General features: G+C 43.1%; 11 protein-coding genes and 2 long non-coding RNA genes across 18 annotated transcripts; 9 read left to right on the top strand and 4 right to left on the bottom strand.

Moving 5' to 3' along the window:
• Window positions 1-803: 803 nt before the first annotated feature.
• LOC136196735 (DNA repair protein REV1-like) lies at window positions 804-4,926 on the top strand. 3 transcript variants are annotated; one of them, XM_065986343.1, is made up of 17 exons: window positions 804-1,089; window positions 1,147-1,217; window positions 1,266-1,324; window positions 1,381-1,510; window positions 1,559-1,597; window positions 1,658-2,413; window positions 2,468-2,664; window positions 2,713-2,832; window positions 2,886-3,106; window positions 3,164-3,259; window positions 3,314-3,493; window positions 3,550-3,891; window positions 3,953-4,129; window positions 4,195-4,353; window positions 4,423-4,495; window positions 4,559-4,661; window positions 4,715-4,926. In XM_065986343.1, the coding sequence occupies exons 1-17, from the start codon at window positions 1,036-1,038 to the stop codon at window positions 4,818-4,820; spliced, it is 2,883 nt and encodes a 960-aa protein (XP_065842415.1). In that variant the 5' UTR covers window positions 804-1,035; the 3' UTR covers window positions 4,821-4,926. The 3 variants fall into 3 exon arrangements, 2 of the variants coding, with proteins under 2 accessions (XP_065842415.1, XP_065842414.1); XM_065986342.1 differs by having other exon boundaries at window positions 4,195-4,362; XR_010672314.1 differs by lacking the exon at window positions 4,715-4,926 and having other exon boundaries at window positions 4,404-4,495; window positions 4,559-4,652.
• LOC136196742 (superoxide dismutase [Mn], mitochondrial-like) lies at window positions 4,832-5,872 on the bottom strand. The gene is made up of 5 exons (XM_065986352.1): window positions 5,635-5,872; window positions 5,450-5,566; window positions 5,272-5,378; window positions 5,141-5,213; window positions 4,832-5,085 (listed from the first exon to the last, which is right to left on the bottom strand). Exons 1-5 carry the CDS (start codon window positions 5,846-5,848, stop codon window positions 4,940-4,942), a joined length of 657 nt encoding a protein of 218 aa, XP_065842424.1. The 5' UTR covers window positions 5,849-5,872; the 3' UTR covers window positions 4,832-4,939.
• Window positions 5,873-5,911: 39 nt separating this feature from the next.
• On the top strand, window positions 5,912-9,873 carry LOC136196736 (DNA ligase 3-like). The gene is made up of 21 exons (XM_065986344.1): window positions 5,912-6,298; window positions 6,368-6,774; window positions 6,830-6,919; window positions 6,970-7,049; window positions 7,105-7,182; window positions 7,243-7,432; window positions 7,488-7,577; window positions 7,630-7,764; window positions 7,823-7,885; window positions 7,939-8,018; window positions 8,076-8,163; window positions 8,215-8,292; window positions 8,361-8,396; window positions 8,459-8,689; window positions 8,753-8,829; window positions 8,885-9,072; window positions 9,127-9,227; window positions 9,283-9,324; window positions 9,378-9,416; window positions 9,467-9,558; window positions 9,607-9,873. Exons 1-21 carry the CDS (start codon window positions 5,935-5,937, stop codon window positions 9,752-9,754), a joined length of 2,697 nt encoding a protein of 898 aa, XP_065842416.1. The 5' UTR covers window positions 5,912-5,934; the 3' UTR covers window positions 9,755-9,873.
• Window positions 9,747-10,700, bottom strand: LOC136196741 (ubiquitin-conjugating enzyme E2 J2-like). Its single transcript, XM_065986351.1, has 5 exons — window positions 10,415-10,700; window positions 10,253-10,343; window positions 10,155-10,202; window positions 10,016-10,096; window positions 9,747-9,956 (listed from the first exon to the last, which is right to left on the bottom strand). The coding sequence occupies exons 1-5, from the start codon at window positions 10,678-10,680 to the stop codon at window positions 9,771-9,773; spliced, it is 672 nt and encodes a 223-aa protein (XP_065842423.1). The 5' UTR covers window positions 10,681-10,700; the 3' UTR covers window positions 9,747-9,770.
• Window positions 10,701-10,706: 6 nt separating this feature from the next.
• LOC136196740 (COP9 signalosome complex subunit 7b-like) lies at window positions 10,707-12,111 on the top strand. Of its 2 annotated transcripts, none has more exons than XM_065986349.1 (8): window positions 10,707-10,939; window positions 10,991-11,066; window positions 11,107-11,204; window positions 11,263-11,388; window positions 11,441-11,517; window positions 11,584-11,689; window positions 11,751-11,830; window positions 11,893-12,111. In XM_065986349.1, the coding sequence occupies exons 1-8, from the start codon at window positions 10,754-10,756 to the stop codon at window positions 11,924-11,926; spliced, it is 783 nt and encodes a 260-aa protein (XP_065842421.1). In that variant the 5' UTR covers window positions 10,707-10,753; the 3' UTR covers window positions 11,927-12,111. The 2 variants fall into 2 exon arrangements, with proteins under 2 accessions (XP_065842421.1, XP_065842422.1); XM_065986350.1 differs by having other exon boundaries at window positions 10,708-10,939; window positions 11,116-11,204.
• Window positions 12,088-13,653, top strand: LOC136196739 (F-actin-capping protein subunit beta-like). Its single transcript, XM_065986348.1, has 10 exons — window positions 12,088-12,203; window positions 12,271-12,363; window positions 12,426-12,547; window positions 12,607-12,720; window positions 12,778-12,857; window positions 12,914-13,041; window positions 13,096-13,149; window positions 13,206-13,271; window positions 13,328-13,404; window positions 13,467-13,653. Exons 1-10 carry the CDS (start codon window positions 12,201-12,203, stop codon window positions 13,558-13,560), a joined length of 831 nt encoding a protein of 276 aa, XP_065842420.1. The 5' UTR covers window positions 12,088-12,200; the 3' UTR covers window positions 13,561-13,653.
• Window positions 13,654-13,672: 19 nt separating this feature from the next.
• Window positions 13,673-14,303, top strand: LOC136196745 (large ribosomal subunit protein bL20-like). Its single transcript, XM_065986356.1, has 4 exons — window positions 13,673-13,743; window positions 13,796-13,906; window positions 13,955-14,098; window positions 14,157-14,303. The coding sequence occupies exons 1-4, from the start codon at window positions 13,681-13,683 to the stop codon at window positions 14,211-14,213; spliced, it is 375 nt and encodes a 124-aa protein (XP_065842428.1). The 5' UTR covers window positions 13,673-13,680; the 3' UTR covers window positions 14,214-14,303.
• A 199-nt stretch (window positions 14,304-14,502) lies between these two features.
• On the top strand, window positions 14,503-16,786 carry LOC136196943 (uncharacterized). The gene is made up of 8 exons (XM_065986601.1): window positions 14,503-14,581; window positions 14,630-14,751; window positions 14,894-15,106; window positions 15,150-15,246; window positions 15,304-15,426; window positions 15,479-15,572; window positions 15,623-16,269; window positions 16,326-16,786. The coding sequence occupies exons 1-8, from the start codon at window positions 14,503-14,505 to the stop codon at window positions 16,493-16,495; spliced, it is 1,545 nt and encodes a 514-aa protein (XP_065842673.1). The 3' UTR covers window positions 16,496-16,786.
• Window positions 16,508-17,583, bottom strand: LOC136196738 (uncharacterized). Its single transcript, XM_065986347.1, has 5 exons — window positions 17,442-17,583; window positions 17,323-17,389; window positions 17,197-17,270; window positions 16,890-17,144; window positions 16,508-16,838 (listed from the first exon to the last, which is right to left on the bottom strand). The coding sequence occupies exons 1-5, from the start codon at window positions 17,579-17,581 to the stop codon at window positions 16,517-16,519; spliced, it is 858 nt and encodes a 285-aa protein (XP_065842419.1). The 5' UTR covers window positions 17,582-17,583; the 3' UTR covers window positions 16,508-16,516.
• A 39-nt stretch (window positions 17,584-17,622) lies between these two features.
• On the top strand, window positions 17,623-22,251 carry LOC136196734 (ubiquitin conjugation factor E4 B-like). Of its 2 annotated transcripts, XM_065986341.1 has the most exons (26): window positions 17,623-17,691; window positions 17,746-17,922; window positions 17,978-18,061; window positions 18,113-18,197; window positions 18,248-18,393; window positions 18,439-18,536; window positions 18,585-18,702; window positions 18,755-18,838; window positions 18,891-18,947; window positions 19,013-19,132; window positions 19,216-19,305; window positions 19,364-19,477; window positions 19,532-19,621; window positions 19,672-19,989; window positions 20,037-20,164; window positions 20,214-20,312; window positions 20,359-20,479; window positions 20,531-20,654; window positions 20,709-20,835; window positions 20,893-21,184; window positions 21,242-21,319; window positions 21,370-21,483; window positions 21,541-21,606; window positions 21,660-21,765; window positions 21,820-21,966; window positions 22,018-22,251. In XM_065986341.1, the coding sequence occupies exons 1-26, from the start codon at window positions 17,668-17,670 to the stop codon at window positions 22,068-22,070; spliced, it is 3,060 nt and encodes a 1,019-aa protein (XP_065842413.1). In that variant the 5' UTR covers window positions 17,623-17,667; the 3' UTR covers window positions 22,071-22,251. The 2 variants fall into 2 exon arrangements, with proteins under 2 accessions (XP_065842413.1, XP_065842412.1); XM_065986340.1 differs by having other exon boundaries at window positions 21,820-22,251.
• On the bottom strand, window positions 22,072-22,914 carry LOC136196743 (cytochrome c oxidase subunit 6A2, mitochondrial-like). Its single transcript, XM_065986354.1, has 5 exons — window positions 22,793-22,914; window positions 22,624-22,743; window positions 22,470-22,574; window positions 22,314-22,420; window positions 22,072-22,258 (listed from the first exon to the last, which is right to left on the bottom strand). Exons 1-5 carry the CDS (start codon window positions 22,898-22,900, stop codon window positions 22,147-22,149), a joined length of 552 nt encoding a protein of 183 aa, XP_065842426.1. The 5' UTR covers window positions 22,901-22,914; the 3' UTR covers window positions 22,072-22,146.
• Window positions 22,915-23,750: 836 nt separating this feature from the next.
• On the top strand, window positions 23,751-24,872 carry LOC136196732 (uncharacterized). The gene is made up of 6 exons (XR_010672313.1): window positions 23,751-24,072; window positions 24,131-24,202; window positions 24,264-24,331; window positions 24,399-24,469; window positions 24,524-24,605; window positions 24,658-24,872. It is a non-coding gene; the product is annotated as an uncharacterized lncRNA (long non-coding RNA).
• A 32-nt stretch (window positions 24,873-24,904) lies between these two features.
• On the top strand, window positions 24,905-26,683 carry LOC136196731 (uncharacterized). Of its 2 annotated transcripts, XR_010672312.1 has the most exons (10): window positions 24,905-25,530; window positions 25,582-25,657; window positions 25,713-25,786; window positions 25,840-25,919; window positions 25,967-26,049; window positions 26,100-26,178; window positions 26,230-26,295; window positions 26,351-26,415; window positions 26,465-26,537; window positions 26,589-26,683. It is a non-coding gene; the product is annotated as an uncharacterized lncRNA (long non-coding RNA). The 2 variants fall into 2 exon arrangements; XR_010672311.1 differs by having other exon boundaries at window positions 26,100-26,295.
• Window positions 26,684-26,754: the final 71 nt, after the last annotated feature.

Here is a 26,754-nt window from a genome sequence, read left to right as displayed (position 1 = left end):
AATTTAGCGAAATATGCTCGAAATCCCATTTTCGCGGGTTCGCGTTCTCCGCAGCTGACGCCAACAGTTCGCCTCTCTTGGCGGCGAGACTCACACAGCATGTTCGGCATTGACGTACGCTGCCGTGGACGAACAGCGAAGGACCTCACGTGTACAGTCAGACATCACGGGCGTGAAGTATCACAATTGTGTTTCCTTTTCCTGTGCCCCAAATCAGACCGCGTGAGCCCTTTCTTTGTTCCTCCACGGTAGCGTACGTCAATGCCGTACATGCTGTGTGAGTCTCGCCGCCAAGAGAGGCGAACTGTTGGCGTCAGCTGCGGAGAACGCGAACCCGCGAAAATGGGATTTCAAGCATATTTCGCTAAATTTTCTCGCCAAATCAGATGAGAGGCTGATAGTAAACATTCTCCTAAGCGTACGTGAAATTTCAACTATTATTCGCGAAATTGGAGGCCCAAGTTCTCTAGCTACAGGCGGGTTTTTGTCTTTCTGTCCGATTATCTGCTAATCCGCAGCGTAAATGAAAAACCCGTCGAGGCTCAAATAAAAGTTTTTTCGTGCCTCCGTGCGATAATGGGACACTCACATGTTTCTAGGGCTTCTAGACCTTGGCCCAGCCAAAAATATTTTGAAGAACGCGTCTTTGAGTACTGATTGGCTAACCCCTATTGTTACCTCACTAGTGGCGAGCATGCGCAGTGTTTGTCCGCTCTGCTGTCGCCGGCCGTGTCGCCTTCCTTTACTCCTACTGTACGTAACGCGCGTTACCGTTTACGCATGCGCAGTTGTATGTACAGGAGACTGAGTGCCCTTTGGGGGGACCCTTTGGGGTCTGTTTGGACATCAAAAATTGGCGTTTTCTAAACAGACACTTGTTGGAATGACTTATTATTATTATTATAAGGCCTAAGATGCTTTTATCTTAAAAATACGACTTGTGTTTAGCTTTTTGGACCCTGATTTCTGTTACGACTGTCGTAAACAATAGCCACGCCTACTTTACTCTGCGCGGTGTTGCCTGGTGTAGCCGAAATGTCGCGAAGTCGACGACGAAAGGGCTTTCAAAGTGCTGCTTGGGAAGAATTAGTATGTCGAATGGAAGCACAGCTAGCGTGAGGTCGAGGGGGACCCTTGTTGCCTTAGGGTGGCTACATGGAGGCAAAGAAGCGAAAATTGAACAAACAGTTTAGTGAAAGCGACAAAATGGATGAGAGGTGGATACCAAGATGAGAAAAAAAATCAATTTGGAATTCTTGCAATAGTCTCACTCCTATTTCGTCGATATTTTCTGGTATAACTATTTACGTGAACGGTTACACGAGTGAGTGAGAAGAGAAAGAAATTTGAAAATTCTGTTTTCAATTCTTCTAAATTTAGCCCCCACTGCCGACGAACTGAAAAAAATGATGAAGCTCCACGGAGGAAACTATGCCTATTTTTACTCGAAAACAAACGTGACGCACATGATTGCCAATCAATTAGCGGGAGCAAAAATTAGCGATCTCAAGTATGACTCTCATACATGTAGTTGAAAAGATTATTGCTCCATTTTTAGACACCAGAAAATTGTTCAACCTCAATGGATTGTTGACAGGTGAGCAATGCATGATGACGTCTACTGTATATACAGTAGTCTCTGGTGCATGGACTTTAGCATTGAAGCAGGAAAATTACTTTCTGTTGATCATTATTTGCTCTACACAAATCGATCAGAAGCACAACCTGGACTCACCTTTCAAACGTCTCCCAAAGAAAAAATACCAAATGCTGATGATGAGGGTGATGACGACGACGACGACGACGACGACGACGACGACAATGACGAAGATATAGAGGATGTCATTGACAACGACGATGATGACTGTGCGGCGTCACCCGAGCAAAAAAGTCCAAGCAAGTCTGTCGTCAGAAGTGTTCGTCATACAACAGATGCTTCGTTTGTGAGTGATTTTTACAGCAACTCGCGTTTGCACTATCTCTCCACTTGGGGCGCCGAATTTCGCGACTACGTGGCAACGTTGTACGCAAAAAGCAAGAGAACTACTTGTCCCAAGCTGTCTCCGTCGAGAAACGATTTACGACGACGACTAAGAAGAACGATAATGCATATTGATATGGATTGCTTTTTTGTGTCTGTGAGCTTGAGAAATCGAGCCAATCTCAAGGGAAAACCTGTCGCCGTTTGTCATGCTCAGAACACGAAGAAGAAAATTGAAAAGGAAAGAGGCGGCGGTGGTGGCGAATCGTATTCGGAAATTGCTTCGTGTAGCTATGAGGCTCGAGAAGCGGGCGTTCGAAATGGAATGTTTGTTGGTCGAGCATTGGAATTGTGTCCAAATTTGATTACGGTTCCTTACGATTTTGTTCAATATAGAGAAACGTCTCAAGTGCTGTATGACACGTTGGCAAGGTACCTTGCTTGCAAATTTACACATAATTCATTTTTCTATTTCTCATTGAATAGTTATACTCTCGAGATTGAAGCGGTCAGTTGCGATGAAGCCTACGTCGATGTAACCGACTTGATGTTGGACACAGACGACGATGACGACGACGACGATGATGCTTCGACGGCACAGGAGTCGCTGCCACGTCGTTTAGCGGCGAAAATTCGACAAGATGTCTTTGAAAAAACGCATTGCTGCGCATCAGTGGGAATAGGTACACTAATAAGGATGCATATGAAGGTGAGAAATGAATTGTTTGTAGGACCAAATATTCTTCTAGCTCGAATGGCCACACGGAAAGCGAAACCCGATGGGATCTACGAGGTGAAAGCAGAAATTGCCGACGATTTTATGACGTGTCAGCCAGTGAGCGCTCTACCAGGTTCAACACTTTCATTTGTAACCAAACTGTGTGCTATGGGGTCATGGACTTAGGAGTTGGTTACGTGGCAAAGAAAAAGTTGAAGGAGGCCAATATTGAGACTTGCGCTGACTTGAAGGCAAAGTCGTTGGCTTGGCTGCAGGAGGAATTCGGTCTAAAAACCGGGAAAGCTTTACATGAATATTGCCGCGGAATTGACGACAGACAGTTGAAAATAGTGAGAGAACGAAAATCGCTTTCAGCTGAAATTAATTACGGCATCCGATTGAACAATGTGAGCCGCCGTCAATGATGATACGATGGACTAGTACATATAGTTGTTTCGCCGCAGATGGCCCAAGTCGAAATATTTCTAACCAATTTATCTAAAGAAGTCCAACGACGTTTGAATAATGCCGCAGTTAAAGGAAAAACTCTAACACTCAAGGTACAGTAATGGATACGAACTCTTGAATTTTCAGTCAATAAAGTTGGCTTGTAGATGAAGGTGAAAGCAAGTGACGCACCCAAGGAACCGAGGAAATTTCTTGGGCACGGACACTGTGACAATAAGTCAAAGTCAATCAATTTCGCCGAAGCTACCAACGACTCTGCTAAAATTGCCCAAGAATCCCTGAAACTAGTGCGACAATTAGGAGTGTCTGCCGACGATATCAGAGGGGTAAACTAACTACAAACTAAGCGCGACAAAGTTGAAATAGATTCTGCACCGGTTAGATGGGAATACAGATGAGCAAGCTCATTTCAACTGAGCAACAATCATCGACTACTCAACGCGAGAAGGGCCAGAAGGCAATTTTTGAATATACGACGACGGCCACGACAGACGAGGAGAAGATCATAGAGAAGGAAAAGCCGCCGCCGTCGCTGAGAACGATTCGTCGTAGTCCCGCGAAACGTCTTTTGCTTTTCAAGTCGAAGCCGGTAGCTCAGCCTCCTCGACTACCTTTTTTGCCGTCTCTGTCTCAAGCTGCCGCCGCCGCAGCCACAGCAGCCACAGCTAATAGTACAAACGAAGATGAATGGAATGAGTCTCTAGACGTTCCTTCATCCTCTCAAGTTTGCAATGCTCATAGTTACGAATACTTTATCATCATCAATTGTTTTCTCTTCAATACAGATTGATCAGTCGGTGTTGGAAGCATTACCAGAGGAGTTGCAATCAAAAATACGAAAAGTGTCCAAAAGGAAAGCCGTTGATCGTGGAAACAAGTGCAGTGCCAACGATACAGGCACAACGTCTTTAGCGAAGGCTAAACCTATAGAACCCGTGCAGGCTTTGCCTCCTTTATCTGAAGTAAGTAAAGTCTGCCTGCTTCTGCAGCAACACCTCTCCTGCTGCTGTGACTGTTAATCTTCTAGGTTGATCCTGAGTGTCTAAATGCCCTGCCCAGTGCCGTTCGGAAGGAGATCTTATCTGCATACAAAAAGAGAGAGCCAGTAGCGCGACTTGATAAAGTTCCTGTTAGCGAGCCAAAAAAGAATCAGACAAACGACAAAGAGGAGAGTGTTGAAAAGAAGGTAAAGAAGGTAAGGGTGGTGCAAAGTCAGTGACTGAACGGCTTGCGAAGAAATGTTGTTCTACGATAGCCCACTCTACTTGGAGTTGATCAATTAGCGGACGTTCAAAAAGTGATCAGTGATTGGCTGAGCAGCACTGAAGGTCGTGATCGCGTCAGAATTGGGGGCGAAATGACCACTAGTGAGAATGAGTTTTGTTGTGTAGATCCTGAAGAGGTGGATATTGACGTTTTTAACGAGTATCTGGAAGAGTTGATGGATCAGTGGAACTTGGAAACAATAGTAACCTTATTGAGATACTTTAAAAGGTAGGTGTGTTTTAATTAAATAATTTATTAACGGATTAATTTGGGATTTTTAGGCGGATTAGAAGTAGACACGAATCGTGGGAGCCTGCGTTTGCTACAATAGTGGATTCTATACAGAAGAAGAGCAAGGTGAAACTCGGAGGTTTACTGCAACTGTAACGAACGAGAAGCAAGGTAGTACACTGTTGTATTTTGGTTTTGGTTTTTCATTGCTGCCAAGCTACAGTTTTTGAGGAAAACAGAACAGAGAGAATAAGTAAGAGGACACGACGAATCTTCTACTTGTGAGCTGCAACAAAACGTTGGAGAACGTTTTCCCAATTGACAACGTCCCAAATGGCCTTGACATAATCAGGTCTGACATTCTTGTACTGCATATAGTAGGCATGTTCCCACACGTCAATTCCCAATAATGGCACCAAGCCTGTAATTTCATAAACTCAAGTTGACTACTACCTCCCTCAAGTTTCTAGTCTCACCTGTTGTAGCTTCTAAGGGATCTTGATTAGCACAGGCAGCCAGTTGAAGACGATTCTCACTTTTGCTATAGCCCTTGAGAGCAAAAATGTATGATTTTCTATTGTACATTTTTTAGAATCGGCGTGCATACAAGCCAAGCCCAACCGGATCCTTGGACGGCGACCGCCTTTGCAGACAAGGCCGTCTGTAGATTTTCCAACGATCCGAAATCTTTCGTAATGGCATTCATCAAATCCCCTAGAAATGAAACCCCCCCACGAGTGTCATTCATCTGATCATTATTGTAAAGAGAAGATACAGTGACATGCCTTTGGGATGGGCAGAACCGCCAGGACAAAGATTGGTCCAGAAAATCGAATGATTAATGTGTCCACCTCCGTTGAATTTGAGAGCTGGCTGCAGAGCAATGTGAGCTCCTGTATCATCTATACAGTAGACAGCAGATGTTGCCGTTGGGCAGCCGGCAATCTGTGATGAAGAGTGTTCTATCTACTTTTCGATATGGCTTCGCCTAGTTTTTCCTCTGCAATGTTGAGATTATTGACGTAGGCGGCGTGATGCTTCGAATGATGAAGTTCCATTATTTGCCCCGATATCGTCGGCTCGAGAGCGCTGTAGTCGTAGGGAAGATCTGGCAGAGTGTGTTTCAATCGCATCATCGACGTCATGGCGCGAACGCCGACGACAAACGAACGCCGGGCGAACATATTAGGTAACCGGAATATCAACTCTAGGGCCAGGCGCTAATGGTAGCGCATGCTCGTCCGCCCTCGCGCCGCAGCTCACGCGTTCCATGCTTATCCGAGTCATATCGCAACGATTGCAAGCCGCCTTCGTTCGTCCTCCTCCTCCATTTCTAATCTTTACTCGCACGATGGCTGACGCCGAATACGTGATCGAATACGCTCGATCGGGAAGAAGTGGCTGCAAAAAATGCAAGGAAAAAATTGACAAGGGATCTCCGAGAATTGGAAAGGAGACGTCGAGTCCGTTCAGCGACGATGGAAAGATGCGAACGTGGTATCACGTCAAATGCATCTTCGATTCTTTCCAACGAGCTCGTGCAACGACGAAAAAGATTGAAAGTACAGCCGATTTGCAAGGGTACGATACCATGCGCAAGGAAGAACAAGACGATGTAAAGAAACTCATCTTCGGTGAGAGAGAGAGAGAGAGAGCAAAGCTTAGCGGCTTAGAAGGGGCGTGGTGGTCAATTTTTTTCGTAGATTTCTTGTCGTCGAAAAAAGGTACGGCAGCGGCGCCGTCGAAAAATGCCAAAAAGTCGGCGGTGACGTCAGATGAAAGTAAAGCGGTTGTCGAGAAGAAAACGGGGCCTCCTTTGGGAACCGATGCGATGGCAGCTGAAGCGGACAACAGCTTTCGCCAATTTCGGCGTCTTTGCGAGAAATTAGAAGCGGAGACAAGTCACACGGAAAAGAGTCAACTCGTAGCAAAATATATAGAAAACGGAACGACAGGAAGTGCTTTCTATGGAGATCCTTATTTGGTGTTCAAATTGCTTTTGCCTGCCGAGGCAAAGCGGGTCTATAACTTGAAAAATAGACAGCTTGTCAAGATTTTTAGTCAAATATTTCGATGTGACGCTGACGAGATGACAGACTTTCTAGATCAGGTTAATTAATTAAAATGATGACAGCATGTCACCTTTTTCTCTATTGTCACTTTAGAATGGTGAAGTGTCTGACACTGTGGCGTCTTTTTTTGTTGATAGCGAAACGGTGAAACCCCAAAAGAAAAGCACTCTATCACTAACTGAGGTAATGACAAGAAATCATCGTGTCAATCTTCAAGGTTTAATCATTTTTAGGTTGATAAAATTCTTGATGATTTGACTACGGTCACAAAGGAGGAAGATCAGGAAAAAATGCTCAAAAGTGTCGCTCAAAAGTGAGAGAGTGGCCGCCTGCCTGACCTTCTAGCTAGTAGCACTTCTATTGTCTAGGTGTACTGCTAAAGATTTGAAGTACATAGTTCGTCTAATTAAACACGATCTGAGATTGAATGCAGGAACAAGAATTATGTATGTAGTAGGGTGACAACGTATCCCTAGGGGCTTTAGTTATTTCATTTTTAATTAAAGCCTTGACGGACTTGACGTCAACGCCTATAAGGCGTACAATTCGTCACACGACTTGAAAGCAATAGTTGATGTTGTTTGGAAGCAGAAAAAGTCTGGAGGAGGAGGAGGAAGTAGTGGAGATGGAGGAAAAGCGGCGGCTAAAGTGCTTGATGTAACAGTGTCATTGATGACTCCAGTTAAACCCATGCTGGTACACTTCACTTTGTAGTACAGTACAGTACTAGAGATATAGTAAGTATTCTTAGGCTGCTGCTTGTAAATCTTCAAGTGCTGCTTTCCGAAAATGTCCTGAAGGAATGTACGCTGAAATCAAGTACGACGGAGAAAGAGTCCAAGTCAGTATGCGATTGCCTTCGCAAGTCGTCGCGTCATTTTCTTCTCTCTTAGATACATAAAAGAGGAAGTGAATTCTCCTACTTTAGTCGCAGCTTGAAACCGGTTCTTCCTCACAAAGTGGAACACGTCAAGAGCTATTTGCCACAAGCCTGTCCCCATGGCAATAGCATGATCTTGGATTCAGAGGCAAACACTCTTTATGATGTAATCAATTCTCTTTCGTTTAATTGAGAATATTTTATAGGTTCTTCTAATGGATACAAATGAGGGAAAGCCTTTGCCATTTGGCTCTCTTAGCGTTCACAAGGTATAGGAGACGTCATCATGCTAAATTATTAGCAAAGGAAGTTGAATTTCTAGAAACGTGCTTTTCAAGATGCTACCGTTTGCCTTTTTGTTTTTGATTGTCTCTTTTTCAACGGCCAAAGTTTAATGGACAAGTAAGAAATCATCGCTCAATTTCTCGCTGAGGACCTCGTCATCCATAAATTGCACAGGCCAATGAAAGATCGCAGAAGTTTTTTAGAAAAGAATTTGACGGTGATTCCCAATCGAATTATGCTATCGGAGTATCATCACATTACGGTGAGAAAGTCAAGAGTATGATGAATCATAAATAATTAATTAAAAATGTAGAAAGAAGCTGAGTTGGATAATCTGATGAGAAGGGCAATGCGAGAAAGCTTGGAAGGCTTAGTACTTAAGGACGTCAACGTAAAGCGCATTCGTTCTCATTCCAACTAGTGTACCTAGAATTGTCAGATGTCGTTCATCTTTTCTAGGGCGTCTATGAGCCCAATAAACGTCACTGGCTTAAAGTAGGTCACTACAACACCTGTGTGTATCAATTTAAAATAATTTTCTTTACGTGTACGTGTAGATGAAGAAAGATTATTTAGCCGAGGGTGCCATGGCCGATACAGCTGATTTAGTTGTTTTGGGAGCCTATTATGGCACGGGAACAAAGGGCGGATTAATGTCCGTTTTTCTCATGGGAGTTTACGACGACACATTAGACGCGTGGAAAACGGTTTGTAAGTGTGGTAATGGGCACGACGATCCCACGTTGCAGAAAATTCAAAATGAACTTCGTGTGAAGAAAATTGGAAGAGTACGTACACTCAATTAATTAATCAATATCTGACAATATCTGACGACGTAACGTTCGAATTAGGATCATTCTAAAATTCCCGATTGGCTCTTGGTTCATCGTTCTCTGACTCCCGATTTCGTTGTTGCAGATCCCACGGAAAGTTCCCTCGTCGTTATTCATAGTTTAATTAATTAATTTTATTTCCTTGTAGGATGCTCCTGTGTGGGAAATTACTGGTGCCGAGTTCAGCAAGTCGACTTCTCATACTGCAGCCGGAATTTCAATTCGATTTCCTCGTGTGACGAAAATTCGCGACGACAAAGATTGGAAGACGGCAACGAGTCTTTCGGAATTACAGACTCTCTTTAAAAAATCAAAAGAAGTCGCTGATGGCGACGAGGGTAAGTCTAGCTGCTACGTGTATAGAAAGGAGGATTTAATAGAATTACGACAAGATGATGAAGATGATGGTCCGTCGTTCTTTCCAAAGCACGTCACCGCTTCATCGACTGCTACGACGCCTCGAGGAACGCCTCAAGGGACGCCGAAGAAAAGGGTACTGTAGGGGATCATGATGATAAGTTTCTCCAATAGAACGGTTGTTGCATTAGATGAAAGTATCAAAGTCAGATGACGAACCACCAAGGAAACAAGTTAGAGAAGCACGCACCTAATCAGTCATAGAATTCTTCGTCTATTTTACTAGATGAAAGTGTCAGATGGAACGGAGGATTTGCCTGAAAAGGTACAGTACCAGCTGCTCTATATTTCAGAAAAGCCTGATTCGTTTCTAAGGATCTTCCGTGCTTTTTCCGAGGATTGACTTTCTGTCTTTCTTCGACTCTTCATCCAAACGATGCAGCCAAACTGAAGCGTTATATCATAGCGTAAGATTTGATCATTTAGGAGACGAGACTCGATTACTTTTCTCGCAGATATGATGGCGACATTGTGGAAGAATACGAAAAAGACTCTGCCACTCACTTTGTAACGAATGACGAGGGAGAAGGCAATTCAAGTCGTCAAAAAAAGGTTTCGTTTGAGTGGGTGTGGCAATGCATTGAAAAGCAAAAACTGCTTTAAATTATTTTTTATTCCGTCACGCAACGGCTAGAAGCACGCTTCGAACTATGTACGCAAATATGGCAAAGGCAAGAATAACGAAAAAATTGCCAAAAAATCCAGTAATTGGGTTGTGATTTATTCCACGAGAAATGAGAGCATCTCCCCCCGATGAAGATGATTCGTTCGTTTTTTCGCCCAACTTTACTCTTTCTTCAATTTCCTAGAGAGCAGCGAAAATCATATTTCTCTACATATGAGATCATGACGTTCTCTTTTCACTTGGCAAATCTGTGGAAAAAGTTCACGGAATGTTGAATTTCGTAAATTGAACAAGCCGCTATCAAGAGCCAATTGTTGTTTCTGTAACAACGTCAATATAGAGAGAGTGAGTGAGTGAGTGAGTGGAAAAGTGAGTTACCTGATAATCACTTGTCTCTTCACTTCCCATAGTCGGCGTCGTCTCAAGCTTTAATTAATGAAAAAATGTTATTCATTAGGGTTCGACGTGCAACTCACCATAAAACTGAGCAATCCAGTTAGAATAGTTGCAACAGACCACGCGGGATTCCACGTGTCCGGATGAAAGTCGCTTATCGAGAGACATAATCTAGACATTGAGATCACTCTCACTACAGTATAAAAGATACTGTAGAAGAAGAGGACTCGACCTACACCTACCTTTGATTGCATTTGAATCTTCCATTGGGCGTCGTCATATAAATCGATGGTGGTTTGAAGGGAAACTCGCGCGGAAAGACGAGTTTTCCGTGATAATATCCTCCTGAATAGAGAGAATCTTCGGGTCCTTTTACAACGTAATGCCATTCGAGGATGTTGGAGGGAAGCGGAGCGGCTGTTATGTAAGGAACGGGGTCTTTCATGAGGCGCATGTAGTCCTGTTTTAGACGATTTGTCGCCGTCACGTTCACTCGTCCTCTTTTCATTCCGACACGAAATCGAAATATACGGGATCGTAGGTTGGCTACCTGCCCGTACTGTAGAATCTTTTTCTCTTCCATGAGCTCCTCCGCCACCGCCGCCGCCGCAACAGCAGCATGGACCGGCGGGCAACCGCTCGAACAGTTTCTTCTTCTAGCTAAATCGGCTCGCGGGGCCGCCGTCGTGGCGCTTATAGAACAGGCGCTCGAATCTCCTCTTCTATTCGTCTACGGCGATTTGCTCGAAATGCCCTCTGTTCTCGAGGTAAATCCGTCTCTGTCGTCTTTTGCTGGGACTGATTGGACTCTAATGTAGTTGCGAGGAAGCGAAAATGCAAAGTATTTTGATTTATTGCAACTTTTTGCCTACGGAACACTAGCAGATTATAGAAGTAATTTTTTTAATTTAAAAAATTAATTAATTAATTATAGTGTTGTTAGAAAATCAACTACAGTTGCCTACTTTGACTCCGCTACAGTTGAACAAATTGAAACAGTTGACATTAATTTCATTGGCTGGCCAGTCTAAGGTATCATCACTCGTACGTAGAATTATTATTATTATTACCCTATGTTCAAATGATGTAGACTATTTCCTATGAAGTCTTGCTGACCGAATTAGAGATTAGTAGTCTTAGAGAGTTGGAGGATTTAATTATCGAAGCCATCTATGCAGATATTATTAGAGGAAAATTGGATCAGAAGAATAGCCAGGTGAGAATAAGAAAGACGTAGAGTCATGTACTGGATCCAAAAGATATTTTAGCTTGAAGTTGATTTTGCTATTGGAAGAGACATAAAGGAAAATGAGGTTGGAGATTTAGTGTCAGTTCTGCAACAATGGTAATTTGTCCAAGACAATGATAATTTCCGACAATGATGTCGGCTCTCCTCTTTGCTCAAAATTAGGTCTGATGGCTGTGAGAATGTTTTGGCTACAATTGAGGATCAGGTGCGTAAGGCTAACAAAGCCATGGAAGAAAGTGACAAGATGAAGAAAAAAATTAACGACGAAGTAGATTTTGATTTACACTTATTGTACACGTAGCGTAGCGTAGCGTTCGTCTTCCTACTAGGTGGATAATTTGAAGAAGGCATTATCAGCGCAGGCAGAAATGACTTCCGATTCAAGTAAAAGCTTTGGAGCAAAGAAAAGGTGACTCCTCTACTCTCTACTACTCTCTACTACTTGCGCGCGTAATTATCTTGTTTTTACAGTGGAAAAAACGGAAAAGCAAAAAAAGTCAATTAGAATTAATAGACAGTGTTTTTTGCCATCCCATGGTCTCATAGTATATCAATATTATTAGCACGCCCAAACATATACTAGTACATTGCCAGTCAAAAAAAAGTGACCTAAAACCTATTCTATATTTGCCACGCTAATCTTGCTGGAAAATTAAAATAGTAGATCGCCTCTCTCCATATATGGAGCGACATGTCTGAGACGTCACGTGACGACGAACGAGACCGTTTTTGCTCTAGAATCCTTCTCCGTCGACGAATCGGTTCATCACGCTTGCAAAATGGTATTAAAAACTCTGCGTCGCATCGACTTGACGCCAAACGGTCGTCGTTATTGTTGTTCCTTTTTAGTCTGCCGATCAACAGCTCGACTGCGCCCTAGATCTCATGCGACGTCTTCCACCGCAGCAGATAGAGAAGAACCTTAGCGATTTGATCGATCTTGTACGCAAGCGGCGAAAACGGCGAAGGGGGGCCCCCTTCGACGACAATCTCTTCACTTCTAGGTCCCCAATCTGTGCGAGGATCTTCTCTCTTCGGTCGATCAACCGCTCAAAGTGGCAAAAGACAAGGAAAATGGTCGCGATTACTTGCTGTGCGACTACAATCGCGACGGGGACAGTTACAGGTTAGGGGGGAAAGTAGTCATTCGCGACTTTATTGAGAACAACTCTTCGTTTTTCCCAGATCGCCTTGGAGCAATAAGTACGATCCGCCTCTGTCCGACGGCGCTGTTCCATCGGATCGGCTCCGCAGATTGGAAATCGAAGCGAACGACGCCTTTGATCAATATCGCGAGATGTGACCACTAAAAATACCTAAGACTTTCTTCTCGTCTAAAAGTCGCTCTCTATCTAGGTATTATGAGACGGGAGTCTCCTCCGTTTATCTCTGGGATTTGGACCACGGTTTTGCCGGCGTCATTCTCATCAAAAAATGTTGATTATGATGATACGTATTTTCAATTTCGAACTTACATTTGATCTGTATTTAGCCGGTGACGGATCGAAGAAGATCAAAGGATGCTGGGATTCGATTCACGTTGTTGAAGTGAGCGAAAGAGGAAGCGGAGGACGTCAGGCTCATTATAAGTTGACATCAACTGCCATGTTGTGGCTACAAGTATACACTAACCCCCCGCCAGTAATAAATCAAATATAATGATGATTTTATTAGACTCACAAGGACGGATCGGGAATGATGAATTTGGGCGGAAGTCTTACGAGACAGGTCATTAGGCAATAAAAAGTCTTTTCATTTCATTTTATTTTATTTTTCTCTTCTAGGCTGACCAGGAATTGCCTGTGACAACTGCAAGTCCTCACATTGCAAACATTGGCAGAATGATTGAGGTCACTAAAATGTTTCTTTACCTGCTCTCAATATCGCCTTTCTTCTCTCAATTTAGGATATGGAGACAAAGATTCGAAGCACGCTCAACGAAATCTACTTTTCAAAGACCAAAGATGTTGTCAATGATCTCAGGTACACGCATGCTCTTCTCTGTCCTCTTCTATACTAACGTCGTCGTCTTTTCCCTCCCATAGAACCGTTCAAGGATTAGACAGCAAAAGTCAACAATTGGCTCTCAAAAACGAATTGGCCAGCGCACTCAGTCGACGTGCTACGCCCAAGTCCTAACTCAATTTTCCAATTGTGTTTTTTGAATTGGGACATCGTACAGTAGAATTCATTATTGTCTTGTTGAAATACACGTCGTTTTCTGTTCCTCGACGTTTTGTTAACGCACGCGCGCGCGCTATGGTTCGTGGAGGTCCTTCGACTCGATCAGTGCGTAGAGCTAAAGTCTTCGCTTTAGCGAAGGTTTGCTGATTGGGACGAGTTCGTCGATAGTCGATTTTACTTGCGAGTACAGGGATTTCGCGGAAGATCGAAGAATTGCTATAGTTTAGCTGTGAGACGCGTCCACAAGGCGCTTCAGTACCAATACACGAGTAGACGGCTCAAGAAACGAGACATGCGCTCGGTAAGTGTTCTTCTGCTTACGACGAGTTAGAGACAAAGTGTCTTTTAGCTGTGGATTCAACGAATCGGAGCCGGAACGATGGAACACGGAATTTCCTATTCGACATTTATGCATGAAATGGCAACGTCCGATATACAGCTCAATAGAAAAGTTTTATCGGAAATAGCTGTGCACGAACCCAAATCGTTCAAAGTAAGTAGCCCATGCATGCATGCATACAAGGAACACATTGAACTGTATTTTTATTTAGGCTTTGGCTGATTTTGCGAAGAAAAGACACGAAGACGGTCTTCGTGCTGCTTTGTGACTTTTTTGTCTCTAATCAATAGTCTAGATGGTATACACTGTACGTAACATTCTTTGTAGCTAATAGGCTAAGGCGCCTTGTTCGCACATACGTATCCTCTTGCTAAAAATGAACGAAAAGGCGAGTCTCCTCCCTAAGAAATCGAAAGAAAAGGCAGCAGTTGTGCAATACAACAACAAGGTTTGGGAGCCAACAATTGGATACATTGGAGAGACAAAAGGAGGACAAAGACACGGTACAGTAGAGAGTTTTTCTAAAGAGGAGGAGAGGGGGACGAATTTCTCGTCTGATGACAGGATTTGGAAAATACGTTTATCCTAATCGACTATTCTGGTATGAAGGACAGTGGGAAAAGGGGCAAAAACACGGTGGGTCATTGAAAGAAACGTTGTGATTAGAATAGCAACGTTTTTCAGGTAAGGGAAAACTGTGCATGAACGATGGAAGCTTCTACGAGGGAGATTTCGTCAATGGAGAAATCGAAGGACAGGGACGAAGATACTGTCACATGACAGGCAATTTATACGAAGGACAATTTGTCTGCGGCGAAAAGAACGGATACGGAATCATGAGATATGCAGACGGAAGCGAATACAGAGGCAACTGGAAACTAAACCAATACGAAGGAAGGCAGACACATCACATACATACATACATACATACATACGTACATTATGTAGTTGACTACTGTACTCTCTACTGATGTATTAGGACGGGGGCTTCTTCGATGCAGTGATGGGTCAAAATACGACGGTTTATTTCACGAGCATAAACGAGACGGAAAAGGAACGTATACGTATTCGAATGGAGACGTGTATATTGGCAATTGGGCGGGTGGCGAGAGACACGGGCAGGGAAAGTTCACATCGGCTAATGGCGACCTAAATTATGACGTAAGATAATAGACGCGAGTGCGTATAGAGATATCTGAATCAGGGATCGTGGTATTGCGGACTATTCAACGGCAATGGGAGAGTTGAGACAAAAAGTGGATACGTCTATGACGGTCTTTGGGTCGGAGGATATCCTGAAAGTAAGATCCGCTTGACGTCATACGTACGTAGTGTATACACATTTTTTTCTATTGAAGATGAAGTTGCCCAGTTGCAATCTATTGGAGTCAATAAGATAATATTTGACCCAGGCTCTCTCAATCCGGAATTGGCTATTGATATTCAATGCGTTGATGAATTGGGTAGCCCCATTACGGAAGGTAATAGAATCAAACTATTTTTTTAGTAAAAATTTCAATTAATTATGTATAGAAAGTGGCCGTGTTCTCCAGTTGACAGCTGGGGTTCGTTGGAATTCCAAGCTATGGCAAGGCTCGCAGCCAGCCGATCTCTTATCTACGCCTTTGTACGTACAATAATGATTTTAGTTCTCAATGCTCTTTGACTTTTTTCTAGTGGTTTTAGCGTCATTCCCTTTGACGTAAAACGATGTCTCAACGTGGCTCATTGTGATCCAGAAAGCAGCCAATCAGAATCAATAAAACCGCGAAAGATCAGTACATCATTAAGCGCTCTCGATGACGCCGAAAAGGAGAAAAAACATCGTGCGACGGCGGCGGCGGCGGCGGCGGCGGCGGCGGATCCTCAAGCGGTCAAACAACAGAAGGTCAAGGCTGGTCCTGTCAAAGAACGCTCAATTGAAAAGTTGACACCTGAGGACATTCACTCGTATCTTCAATCACTGATGCCCGTCGAAAGTGTAACAACTGTAAGAGGCCGTGTTTCATTCTCGGGTCTTATTCTTCCGGCGGCGGCCAAAAATTCTCCTGGCGGCGACGATGACGACGAGTTCCCTCCATCGCAGGCGGCGACGGCGACGGCGACGGCGGCATTGAGCGACGACGAAAGGGAGACAAAGACGACAAAGCCGACAAAAAAGATCCCAGGGGGAGCAGGAGGAAAGGGAAAGCATCAGGCAACGACGAGAGGAAGCATGATCGATGCAGCAGCAACGATTGCTGTCAGAAGAAAAGCTGCAAGGGTCGTCGTCGCGTCCAAGAAACCAACGGAGGCTCCAGCCACAGCAAGATTCTGTACACCAGGTGAGAGTCACTCAGTCACTTCTCAACAAAGCTAACCCCTAGCTACTATATACAAGGTGATTATGTTCTGATTGTGAGCGACGTCACTGAGCCTTGGCCTACTTTTCTTGATTCGCGTCCTAGCCCAGCTTTTATTCACGTCGTCGTTCCCAAACCAAAGAAACAGCTAAGTCACAATGGCACTTCAATGAGCCTTCGGCCGCCAACAAAAAGTCGAAAATGCTAAAAATTTCATTTATTTATTTATTTATTCTAAAATTGGCCACTCGTCTATGATATGTCTAGTTAGGGAACCATCAAGCAACTGTTCTAACCAACCACACAGTCTATTAGCATAACTATTTCTATTTGCACTATTCGATTCAAATGAAAATGTGTCTTCTACTGTACTTCTCTCCTCTTCAGCTCCTCTAGCTTCATCCAAAATACTAAAATGGCTAAAATAGTTCCTTTTTCTGTTTATTGCAATGACGTTTCCATTCAAAATTGTGTTCGTTTTAGACGTAATCATGTCAACCCAATGAGGATTTTTATAACCAGCCATCCAACAAAAACCAAATTTAGACTCCCTAATAAGAACAACGTCTTCTAGTAAAAGAAAATTAATGATGTACCCCTACCTCTGAAATGATTTGATAGCTTGTCTAAAACGCTGTAAAATCGGCTTCAGCTCTTCTTTATCTGTTACAATCACCACTATTAGTAATCGAGTAGCCTTGGTTAAAAGTTTGAAATTTGATTGATTGAGCTGCGGTAGATTGTCAGTCTCTTCTTCTTCTCTTGCTCGGAAACACCAGTGCCACAAAAAAATGAAAAGTATAGGCACGAACCATCCACCCAATATCCCAACATTTTGAGAAACATTTTCTCTTCTCCTTCAAATATATTACACTAATTCGTTATTTAATTTTAATTTGTCAATATTACCTTGATCTCGGTCTAGACATTCTGATTTTTTCCGATCGATCGTACTGAATTCTCTTATAAAGGTCCGACAAAACCTCGAATAATTTAAATTTAAATTTGTGAAAAAGCTCATGTATCAAAATTTGCCTCGTAAGCTTCGGTGATCTCTAAAAATTTCTCGTGGGCTTCGGGACTTTTGTTCTTATCGGGATGCCTATCAGAAATGTGAAATCAAAACGTTCGATCCCTCTAAAGTGTCATATCACCATTCTCTCGCTAGCTTTCGATATGCGTTCCTTATTTGCGCGCGAGAAGCATCTTCTTGCACGCCCAGAACGTGATAGAGGCTTGCCAGGCACTGGGAGGCGATCGACAAGAGGAGAAGGAGCGAAACGTGCGGAAACATTTTCTGCACGTGACGTGATAGGATATAGGCGCCTAGCGTACGCTTCCTAGCGACACGATAGTGGCGATAGTGCACTCGTGGGGACAATGAGCGAACTAACGCCCGAGGAAGTACGACGATAGGCCTGTCGCTTTGTCGAAGCATAATTTAGTCGATTTCTCTAGCTGCGACAGCGTCGTCTCGCTCGTTTGGGAACGATTTCGCCTTCGACATCTCCTCCGGATCGAATGACGTCACCAACAATGACGTACAGGCCGCCTCCGACAGCGAAAGTCACGCAAGCAAAGCCAGCAACCAAGGAGTCGACCGATGAAAGAAAGCCAAAGATAAGAAAGAAGGAAGTAAGACATAAAGAGAGAGATGAATCGTTGTGTGGTGGAGTCACTCTTTTCTAAGGTCGATTCTACTTTGAGTTTGAGTAACGAAGCACTTTTGAGAAAGTGGCTCGAAAAAATTCTCAAAATTAAAATTCGTCTTGAGGCACGGGAAAAACACTTTGCACTCAAAAAAAGGATCATAATTTGTATTTAGCACGAGGAAGAGACAGCGAAAGAGAAAGAGGACATTGATTGTCTTCCTGCTTTGTCAGGATGGATAGGTGAAATGGAAATATCCGGTATAGATTATCAGTAGTAGTAGTCATTTCACTTTTAATTTTCAATTTAGAATCTGATTCTGTTGATTTTGGAGACGCTGTTTGTCAGGGTTTAATGGAAAAGTTATTGCTAATGGTTGATAGGAATATTGAAGGAGATAGTATTATGACTTATCTAATACAATCCTATCACACTGCTCTCAACGAAGATAGAAATGTAAAAACCCTCTTTCATCTATCCACTATATATTGTGGCCTTTAGAAAAGCGTTTCTCAAGTGGAGACACAGTGTCTTATAGCAATCAAATCTGCTATAGTGTCACACATTGTTCTTTATCTACAAGGAGTCTTTTCATCGAGGTAAGTACACTCTTTATATATATACGTTTTTAATTCAATTTATTTCAGTGGAAAGTCTCCTTTTTCTTTCTTGACTTCGTCATCCTTTTCTCTCTCTTCCTTATCAGCTGAATTCCTCACAGACCTTGTTACGGAATGTCACGGTCCTTCTGATTGTCTTAATGAAGTCTATAGAGCCGCTGCCTCTCCGCTTCTATTTCCTTTTATTTTCTTATTAGGTTCTTGGGCTCTTTGCTTTATGTCTGTGTCAATTGGCTAGGAAACAATTCCTCATCGATAACAACTACATGGAAGCTATAAAAGCAAGGGAAAATCCTTGTAATTGATTCTTATTGACGTTTTTTATTCTCACAGGTCCTAAGACTACTTTTTGACGTCAGAATCGCTTCGGAACGACCCTTCTGCGACGTCGTAAGATAGATAGATAGGATAGGAAGTTTCTACGACGTCAATAATAGGAGAACGTTTGTTCTCAGTTTGGATCTCACTCTGCTTTCATTCCTCATCAAAGTCACAACTCTCCACTCGCTAAACTTCTACAGGGCACTTCTCTTATGGGGGCTCTGTTTTGCCAGTCAACATTTCCTTCTGAAAACGTAACAAAAACATACTACATGGTTGCAATGTACAGTACTATTTCTTTCCACTCACTCACTCACTCACTCACTCACTCAATCAGAATGGCTTGGCTGAGAAATACTTCTCTGGCACTCTACGAGCTACTCGCGAGGCCAACATGACGTTGAGAAACTCTTTACAAATATATAGGGTAGAGTGGTCAAGTGCACTTTTAGTAAGTAAGGCTCAAATCTATTTTTGTGAGACAGAATGAAGTCTATCACATTGTACATGCTTTGTTGCTAAATCAACCAACGAGATCTCGTACTCTACACTTTATTCGGCTAGTTATTGAAAGCAATAGAAAACGAGCACAATTGCAAGTAATCAGCGCCAATCAGAAGCACGCAAAATAGTTACATTAGTTTTATCTATAGTATCATATGAAGGATGTTTGTGATGACGGATTTATGCTCAATTTTCTATCAGTTATGCATAAATTGGCTGTGAAAGTTCAACTCAACAAAGTTTGTTGAGAAAAATGTCTCTTTTGAAGGGGAAAATCTTTTCTTTTTAGGTGGATCCTCTCTATGTTCATCGTTCTGACTCCAAACTGAACGTTTCCCAGGAAACGGAACTTCACACTACTTTATCCTCATTATCTGAATTGAAAAAGTCGATTGATTCAAGTGTTGACGTCAAATTTCCGACGGAATGTTTTTACTTGACCGTGGCCGCTCATCACGTGGCCCTAATGCCGGCACTGAAATTCTACGAAAACAAATTAAAAGAAATGCGTCACGTGATGCGAATTCTAGGTGAAACGGAACGCGCCGAAGCCGAGCAACAAATCGACGTCAATCAAAGAAAAGCCTTACTCTATAATAGATTGGAGGTAAATAAATCAATTAATTAATCGAGGGCAGCTCTGAATTTTTCTAGGCTTTGAAAAGGGAGCGCGCTTGCCTTGAAGTGGCCATACTTGATGAGAATCTTTTAACGGGGTCCCTACAATTTTATTCCTCTCTTGCTCGTTGGCTTTTCTCTATCGCTGATCCTCGTACAGAGAAGTAGATATACCTAAGATATAGGATGATGATTGACGGGAATTTTTCTTAGTCTTGATTTGAGTCTCCCTTCGACTGTCCCAATCGCTTTTGCGTCATTGCCCCAATACTTTGTAGAGGACATGGCCGACTTTCTCATATTTCTTCTCCAGTAAGATAGTCTCTCTCTCTTTCTCTAGTGTCTGATTATTTTCTAGGCACTGCCCTTTCTATCTCAACGAGTTCTTTACGCCCAGTTTGGCTTCTCTATTTATTTTCCTCGTATGTTGTAGCACGAAATTTATCACGAGTCCCTATCTAGTAGCGAAACTCATTGAAGTGAGCAACGACGACGACGTATACATATCTTATTATAAATTTTTTATTAAGGTTTTCTTTGGCTCCAGTCCCGCCGTGCACACCCATCCCAAAGCGAATTTATTTCTCGATCAAGCTCTATCGCTTCCTCTTGCAGCGAAGCATCTTCCCATAGCTCTCATGAAATTTTTCGCAGGTACAGTAAATTTGTCTATTGGTTGGGGGGAAGCCATCTACGTAGAGTTCGCAGACGTTGAAACGACCGGATCATCTAACGAATTTTTTGACAAATTCAACATACGGTATCACATATCGGTAGTTTTAGAGCATCTATGGAATTTTCCGGCTCACCGACAGACCATCTTTGAAGCGTGCGAGTCAGTAAAAAAATATTTCAATACACCGTTCTCTTCTTTTAATTAAAATAATTTTAGGAATATTATTGCTGTTGATTCTGATGTCGTTCGCTTCATTAACATGCTCATGAACGATACGACGTTTCTTCTCGACGAATCTCTAGATTCTCTTAAAGCGATTCACGAGACGCAGCAGGCGCTTCAAGATCGCGTTTCGTGGGATCAGCAGCCAAGGGAGTTGCAACAATCGCGTTATTCTCAATTGCAGATGGACGAAAGGCAATGTCGATCCTATCTCACACTAGCCACATCCACTGTCAATATGATGCACTATTTAAGCAAAAATCAGCCGGCTCCCTTTCTCAGACCCGTGAGGGGGGGAAAACGTGGGTTATTGTGGGGGTTATTCTAGTGAGTTTTCCTTTAGGAATTGATTGATCGATTGGCTGCTATGTTGAATTTTAATATGCAGCAATTGTGTGGTCCAAAATGTAGTGATCTTAAGGTAGGGTGTTCTTAGAATCTTCTCGCGAGGAAAAAAATTTACTTTTAAAGGTTAAAAATCCAGAAAAGTATAGTTTTAATCCTCGTGCTTTACTCAACCAACTGGTTGATATTTATCTACATCTCGATAGTCCACAATTTGTCATGGCAGTAGCCAATGACGAGGTTGGATATAGATATAGATATAGGTTTGCGTGAATACGGATACCGTCGCACCTTTAGAGATCGTACAGAATAGAGATTTTTGAGAATGCATGTCGACAGTTGAGGAAAGGAATCAAGCCTGAGGTGAAGCTCTCACTCTCCCCATCAAGAACAAACTGCTGGAATGTCGTTTTTAGCACGAAATTGAACGACTCAGTGACTTTTCTGCACGAGTCAATGCCCAATTTACAGACATTGTCAAAAGCAGTATAGAACTGAGTGACATTCCAGAAGAATTCATAGGCAAAAACATCAAAGCAACTTCCCCCTCCGTGTATATAAATAATTCTTCTTTAGATCCATTAATGAATACTCTTATGACGGACCCCGTTCTCCTTCCCAGTGGAATGATCATGGATCGAGCAATTATAACAAGACATCTACTCAATTCCCCTACGGATCCATTCAACAGGCAAGATCTCACAATGGACATGATCGAACCAGGCAAAGAGAAATCACACAATACATGTGATGTTAAACCCTTTTTCCATGTAGCAACTGAGCTAAAGGAACGCATAGAAAAATGGCTGGCAGAGAAGAAACAATAGATTAATTCGTTCACGTGACGTTTATTAGTAATATAATATATATTAGAAAAAGAAAGCAAAGTACTTCTAGTAGGGTTCAGTATCCATGCAAGCCTTGATCAGGTGACTTTGGCCTTCTTTCAACCTGAGAAAAATTCCCATGCATTTTGGCATGCAGCGATTCCAACCGCTCTCGTTTATTGGCAAGACTAAAATAAATAAAATAAATAAATTTCCTTTTCTAGTACATAGATATCTACATACAAAGCATCTGCTCTGGTTTTCACTTGGCTTATATGCTCATTGCGTTTTTGCTCCCTCAACTCGAAATCTTCAGTCAAATTGTCCCATATCCACTGAGTAATCCAATGCTACAAGTATACATTTATAAAGAAAGAGATAGGGATTTTTCTTTTGTACCACTTTAGTGTCGTTCTCAATGACCGGCGTTTCCTCTTTAGGGGGTCCCAGATTCATGTGCGGATTATGAAAGAGCGTTGTATCACCGTCGGACCACGGAAAAGGCTACGATAGTCATGGGTACCCGTTTCTATTGATTTTAATTCATTTCTACCTTGTTTCGTATGCGAAGATGTGGCCACGGCTTGAATTCGCGTGTTTCGTCGTGTATCTCACCGACTATGACGTGTTTGTAGAATAGATAGCCGCAAACGGGCAGCGCAACGACGATTGACTAAAGTCTGAGGTCGAATAGTCGTTTCTTCATGCGAAACTCCACTTACGATCCCTTTCCACGTTTGAGTCGTCGTTCCGGCGTGCGCCTCTTCCGCTTGCAGTCGTTTTGCGAACTGCGAAACGAATCGGCGAGCGATTTTCGTCGACGACGCCATCTTTTTGTCGTTGTTGCGCATGCGCGTTGTTTGAAGCATGTCTGTTTTTCATAATCTCGTCCCTACGCGCTTCCTGACGCTTATCGCTCACCTTGTCATCACTGTCACAATCTTCTTTTCACGGGTAAAGAACTGAAACGGCAGTCGATTCGTTTTGAGCGGTCGTTCAGGAAGAAAATGTTCTCTCGTGCGTCCCGGATAATTACACGCCAAACGAAAAAGACGAAAAAGACACGCAGTAGGAAGAAGAAGAAGAAACACCTCTCGAAATGAAAAAAATGAATTTTTTAGGCTTCTAGTAGCCCTATCCTTATCGCTAGCGTGCTTCGTCGTCGAATTGATAGGATTCCTCACCGGAATGTCAATGTTTAGCAACTCTTTGGCACTAATCTGTAAGGAAGAGACGCTAGACGATGATTTTGTGACTCGTTTTGCGTTGCTTCAGCAATTGGTGCTCATTTGAGTGGCGCTGTCACTCTCTCCTTTTTTGTTATTGAATCGTGGAGCTGTGACACCTTTTGGTATGTCTTCGCCTTTTGCAGGTAACATTTTTCTCTCGTGCATAAACTGAGCCTAAATTGAACATGACTTTCCTTAGTGCGTTACCGGCAATTTTAGAAATTAGCCTAATCTGTACAGTACTAAGACAAAAGAGGTAATAGTAAGAAAATTGACATAGTAGACACTATTTTATACGAGGGGAGACCCTACACTACAAATACGTATCTTCCTAATTAGTATTCCATGCCCAAATGACTAAAACTTTTAGCAAACAATTGCCATTTGCTCGCAGGACAATTTTTTTCTACCGTGCGCTAACACATTCGGCAGCCATGTGACGTTTGACGTAAAATCGTGATCCACGTGATTTCACTCTGCGCAACCATTGGTTCCCGCGTTTTTTGTCCGGAACCAGCTCAAAACCGGTCGAACCGCTAAAACGTGCCCCAGCTTGTCCGGCGGGCGTGTCCACGATCTCGATTTTGATTGGCTCTCGCTGCGCACACGTCATTCTAATCCGGGTTGCAATTCGCCGGTTTCAGTCATTCTCGGCCGAACTTTTCTACGATCGTGTTTTCGGCTCGTCGTCGTCTTCGGGGCGGCCGAGAAAGGCGTCCGCCGCGAGGCGGAACCTTCCACAGTCAAGCGGGCGGGGATTTCGGCGTCTTCCGGTAAGCGCCAACGATCACGCAATTTCACTCACGAAAGCAATCGCGCCTTTTTCTGCAGAAACTCTCCGCGATCCTTCGCGAAGGATCGCGCCCCGAAGCGACGACACCAGCGCAACGCGATCGCACGCCGGTAAGCGATCTGCGACGCCGTTTTCGCGTTTTCGCGCGATCGATCGATTTTTTTCTTTCAGATCGTTGCGCCTCGGCGCGCGATGACGTGCACGAACGGGATCGCGCAGCGCGGCGCCTCCGCTCGCCTGTAAGAGCTCAATCCGCGCGACTTCCGTTTTCCCGGCCGCGCGACTAACGATATTCGGTTTTTTTAGAAAAGCGACGGCGATCCCCCTTCAAAGCCGAGCAAACCGGCCGATCGTCGAGCCGCGCGACATCCATGAAGGTAAGCAACGCCTCCACTTCACACATCTCCATTGTTCTATATAATGTGTCATAGATGGACACGGAGAAACATCTGTCGGACATCAATCTCATCTATGACGTCAACAGCCGACATCCGGGCTTCGCCCACGTAGAAGGTAATGACGTCACAGCATATGATTAATTAATTAATTAATTATTGCCTTTTAGGCTGTTACGACGACGATGGAGGACGGCCATAGCAAAGAAGGCCTGACACTACCGACGAGGCAGAAGATCAAGGTTTGTACTTCCCTTGGGCCCCGTGTGGAGTAGGCGCGCTCATAAGGGCGGAGAGCTCTCGTACTGCACCCAAGCGGATTGCACGTTTTGCCACTGTTCCCTCTTTGAGCCAGACGGAACATGTACACTGACAGCGACCTAGGGGGTGGGAGGGAGGGTTTGAAGTGGGACAGTGGCATCTCAGCAAAAAGCTTGTATTGTGTGCATGTACGAGGGCCTAGACGGGGACAACAAAAAGCTTAATGTAATGACCATCCAATGCATCATGCCGTTTTGCAACTACGATAGACAAAGCATTACGTTCATGCGGGGCTCCGTAGACCGCCATGCATTAGGGTTAGGGCGGCTGTCAGTAGGTAGGACGGTTCCCAAAGTAGATAGGTTGTAGCTCCTTCCCCAACGTGCTTAGCTGGCAGCCGCCACGTTAGACCATTTCAATGGATTCTGAGGTACTCTAGGTTGATTTAGAATATAGGATAACTATCTAGGTCAATGGATTTTGAGGTACTCTAGGTTGATTTGTAGAATATAGGATAACTATTTAGGTCAATGGATTCGGAGGTACTCTAGGTTGATTTAGGTTTAATTAATTGATTGATTAGATTTTAGGTCAATGGAGTAGTAGGTAATTTAGGGATCAATTCATTCATATCTAATCCGTTTTTTAGCAATATTGTAGTACAGTAGTGTAGTTAATTAAATATTTTTTGTTTTAGCAGTAGATAATATTTCCTATTTCCTTGCGTAGATCGATAAATATTCGAAAGAAAGCCAGAAATAGCAACTCCCACTCACAAAGAGGTACATTCCAGTTTGACAATGTGATCTTTTCTTCATCAGTTTTTGTTTTAGAGACAGAGAGAATGAAAAGAGAGAGGTAGAGCCGTCTTGAGTTGGAGTACTTTCAGTGGACATCACTAAAGAGGAGGTGTGTAATTAGCAAGTCCATGTATCTGTGTTTGTAATCGCTCAGATTATTTTAGATGGAGAGAGAATCAGCCGGTCTTGAGTTATTTGGAGCATCTTTGGCTTAGATAAGAGCTGCATCATCAACAAAGTATGCTCTCTTGTACTGATTTATTAATTGTTTACAATAGATTGCATTTTTAGATGAAAACTGAATCAAAAGCCAATGACTGGGTACCCCATGGCATCAATTTCTAATTCTTAGCGACGCACTGAAGGAAGAGGTATTTATTTTGGCACTTTAATGTATCATTTTAAGCTTTTTGTTTAGAAACAGCAGAGAGGAAAAGAAGAAGGCCTTGGACGTGGAGATTGGGCTCAGTAGATAGATACGTATACACACTGAAGAAGCAGGTATTCATTTTGGCACGTTGAGATACATCTGTAAGCCTTTTTTGGTTTAGAAACAGGAGAGCGAACAGAAGGAAGGGCTTTGAGGTGTGGACCTAGGGCTTAGCCAACGGACACACACTGAAGAAGGAAGTATTTTATTTGGCGCATTGATGAATATTTGTGTACATTGTTTTGTTTTAGAAACAGAAAAGAAGGTCTTGGAGATGGAGCCTAGGATTGCTGAAATGAACACGCCCAGTGAAAGAGGTATTCATTTTTGACACGTTTATGGGTACTTTTATACATTTTTCCTTGTTTTTAGAGGCAGAAGAGCGGAAAAGGAGTTGGAGATTGGGAGTAGCAGACAGATTCACACTGAAGGAAAAGGTATTAATTTTGGCACATTGATATACCTTTTTGAGCATTTTTTGTTTAGAAACAGAAAAGAGAAAAGAAAAATGTGTCTTTCCAGCATGGCAATAGTAAAAAAAAGTCCAGAACAGAAAAAGGTATACGTTTTGGCACATTGATGTATATATTTCGAAGCTTTTTTGTTTTAGAAACAGAACAGAGGAAAGAAGATGAATGATGAAGATTGCATGCAAATTGAAACTGCGTTTTTTGCATGCAGCTGGGGAAATAAAGGGGAGAGGGAGATGAGAAGTGGGTTGGGGAAATAAAGGAAGGGGGGGAGGAAGGGTGGGGAAATATAAACGAGAGAGGGGG

This window comes from Oscarella lobularis, chromosome 16 (genome assembly GCF_947507565.1).
Source record: "Oscarella lobularis chromosome 16, ooOscLobu1.1, whole genome shotgun sequence".
Taxonomy (NCBI): Eukaryota; Metazoa; Porifera; class Homoscleromorpha; order Homosclerophorida; family Oscarellidae; genus Oscarella; species Oscarella lobularis.
This window is presented reverse-complemented; position numbering and strand designations above follow the sequence as displayed.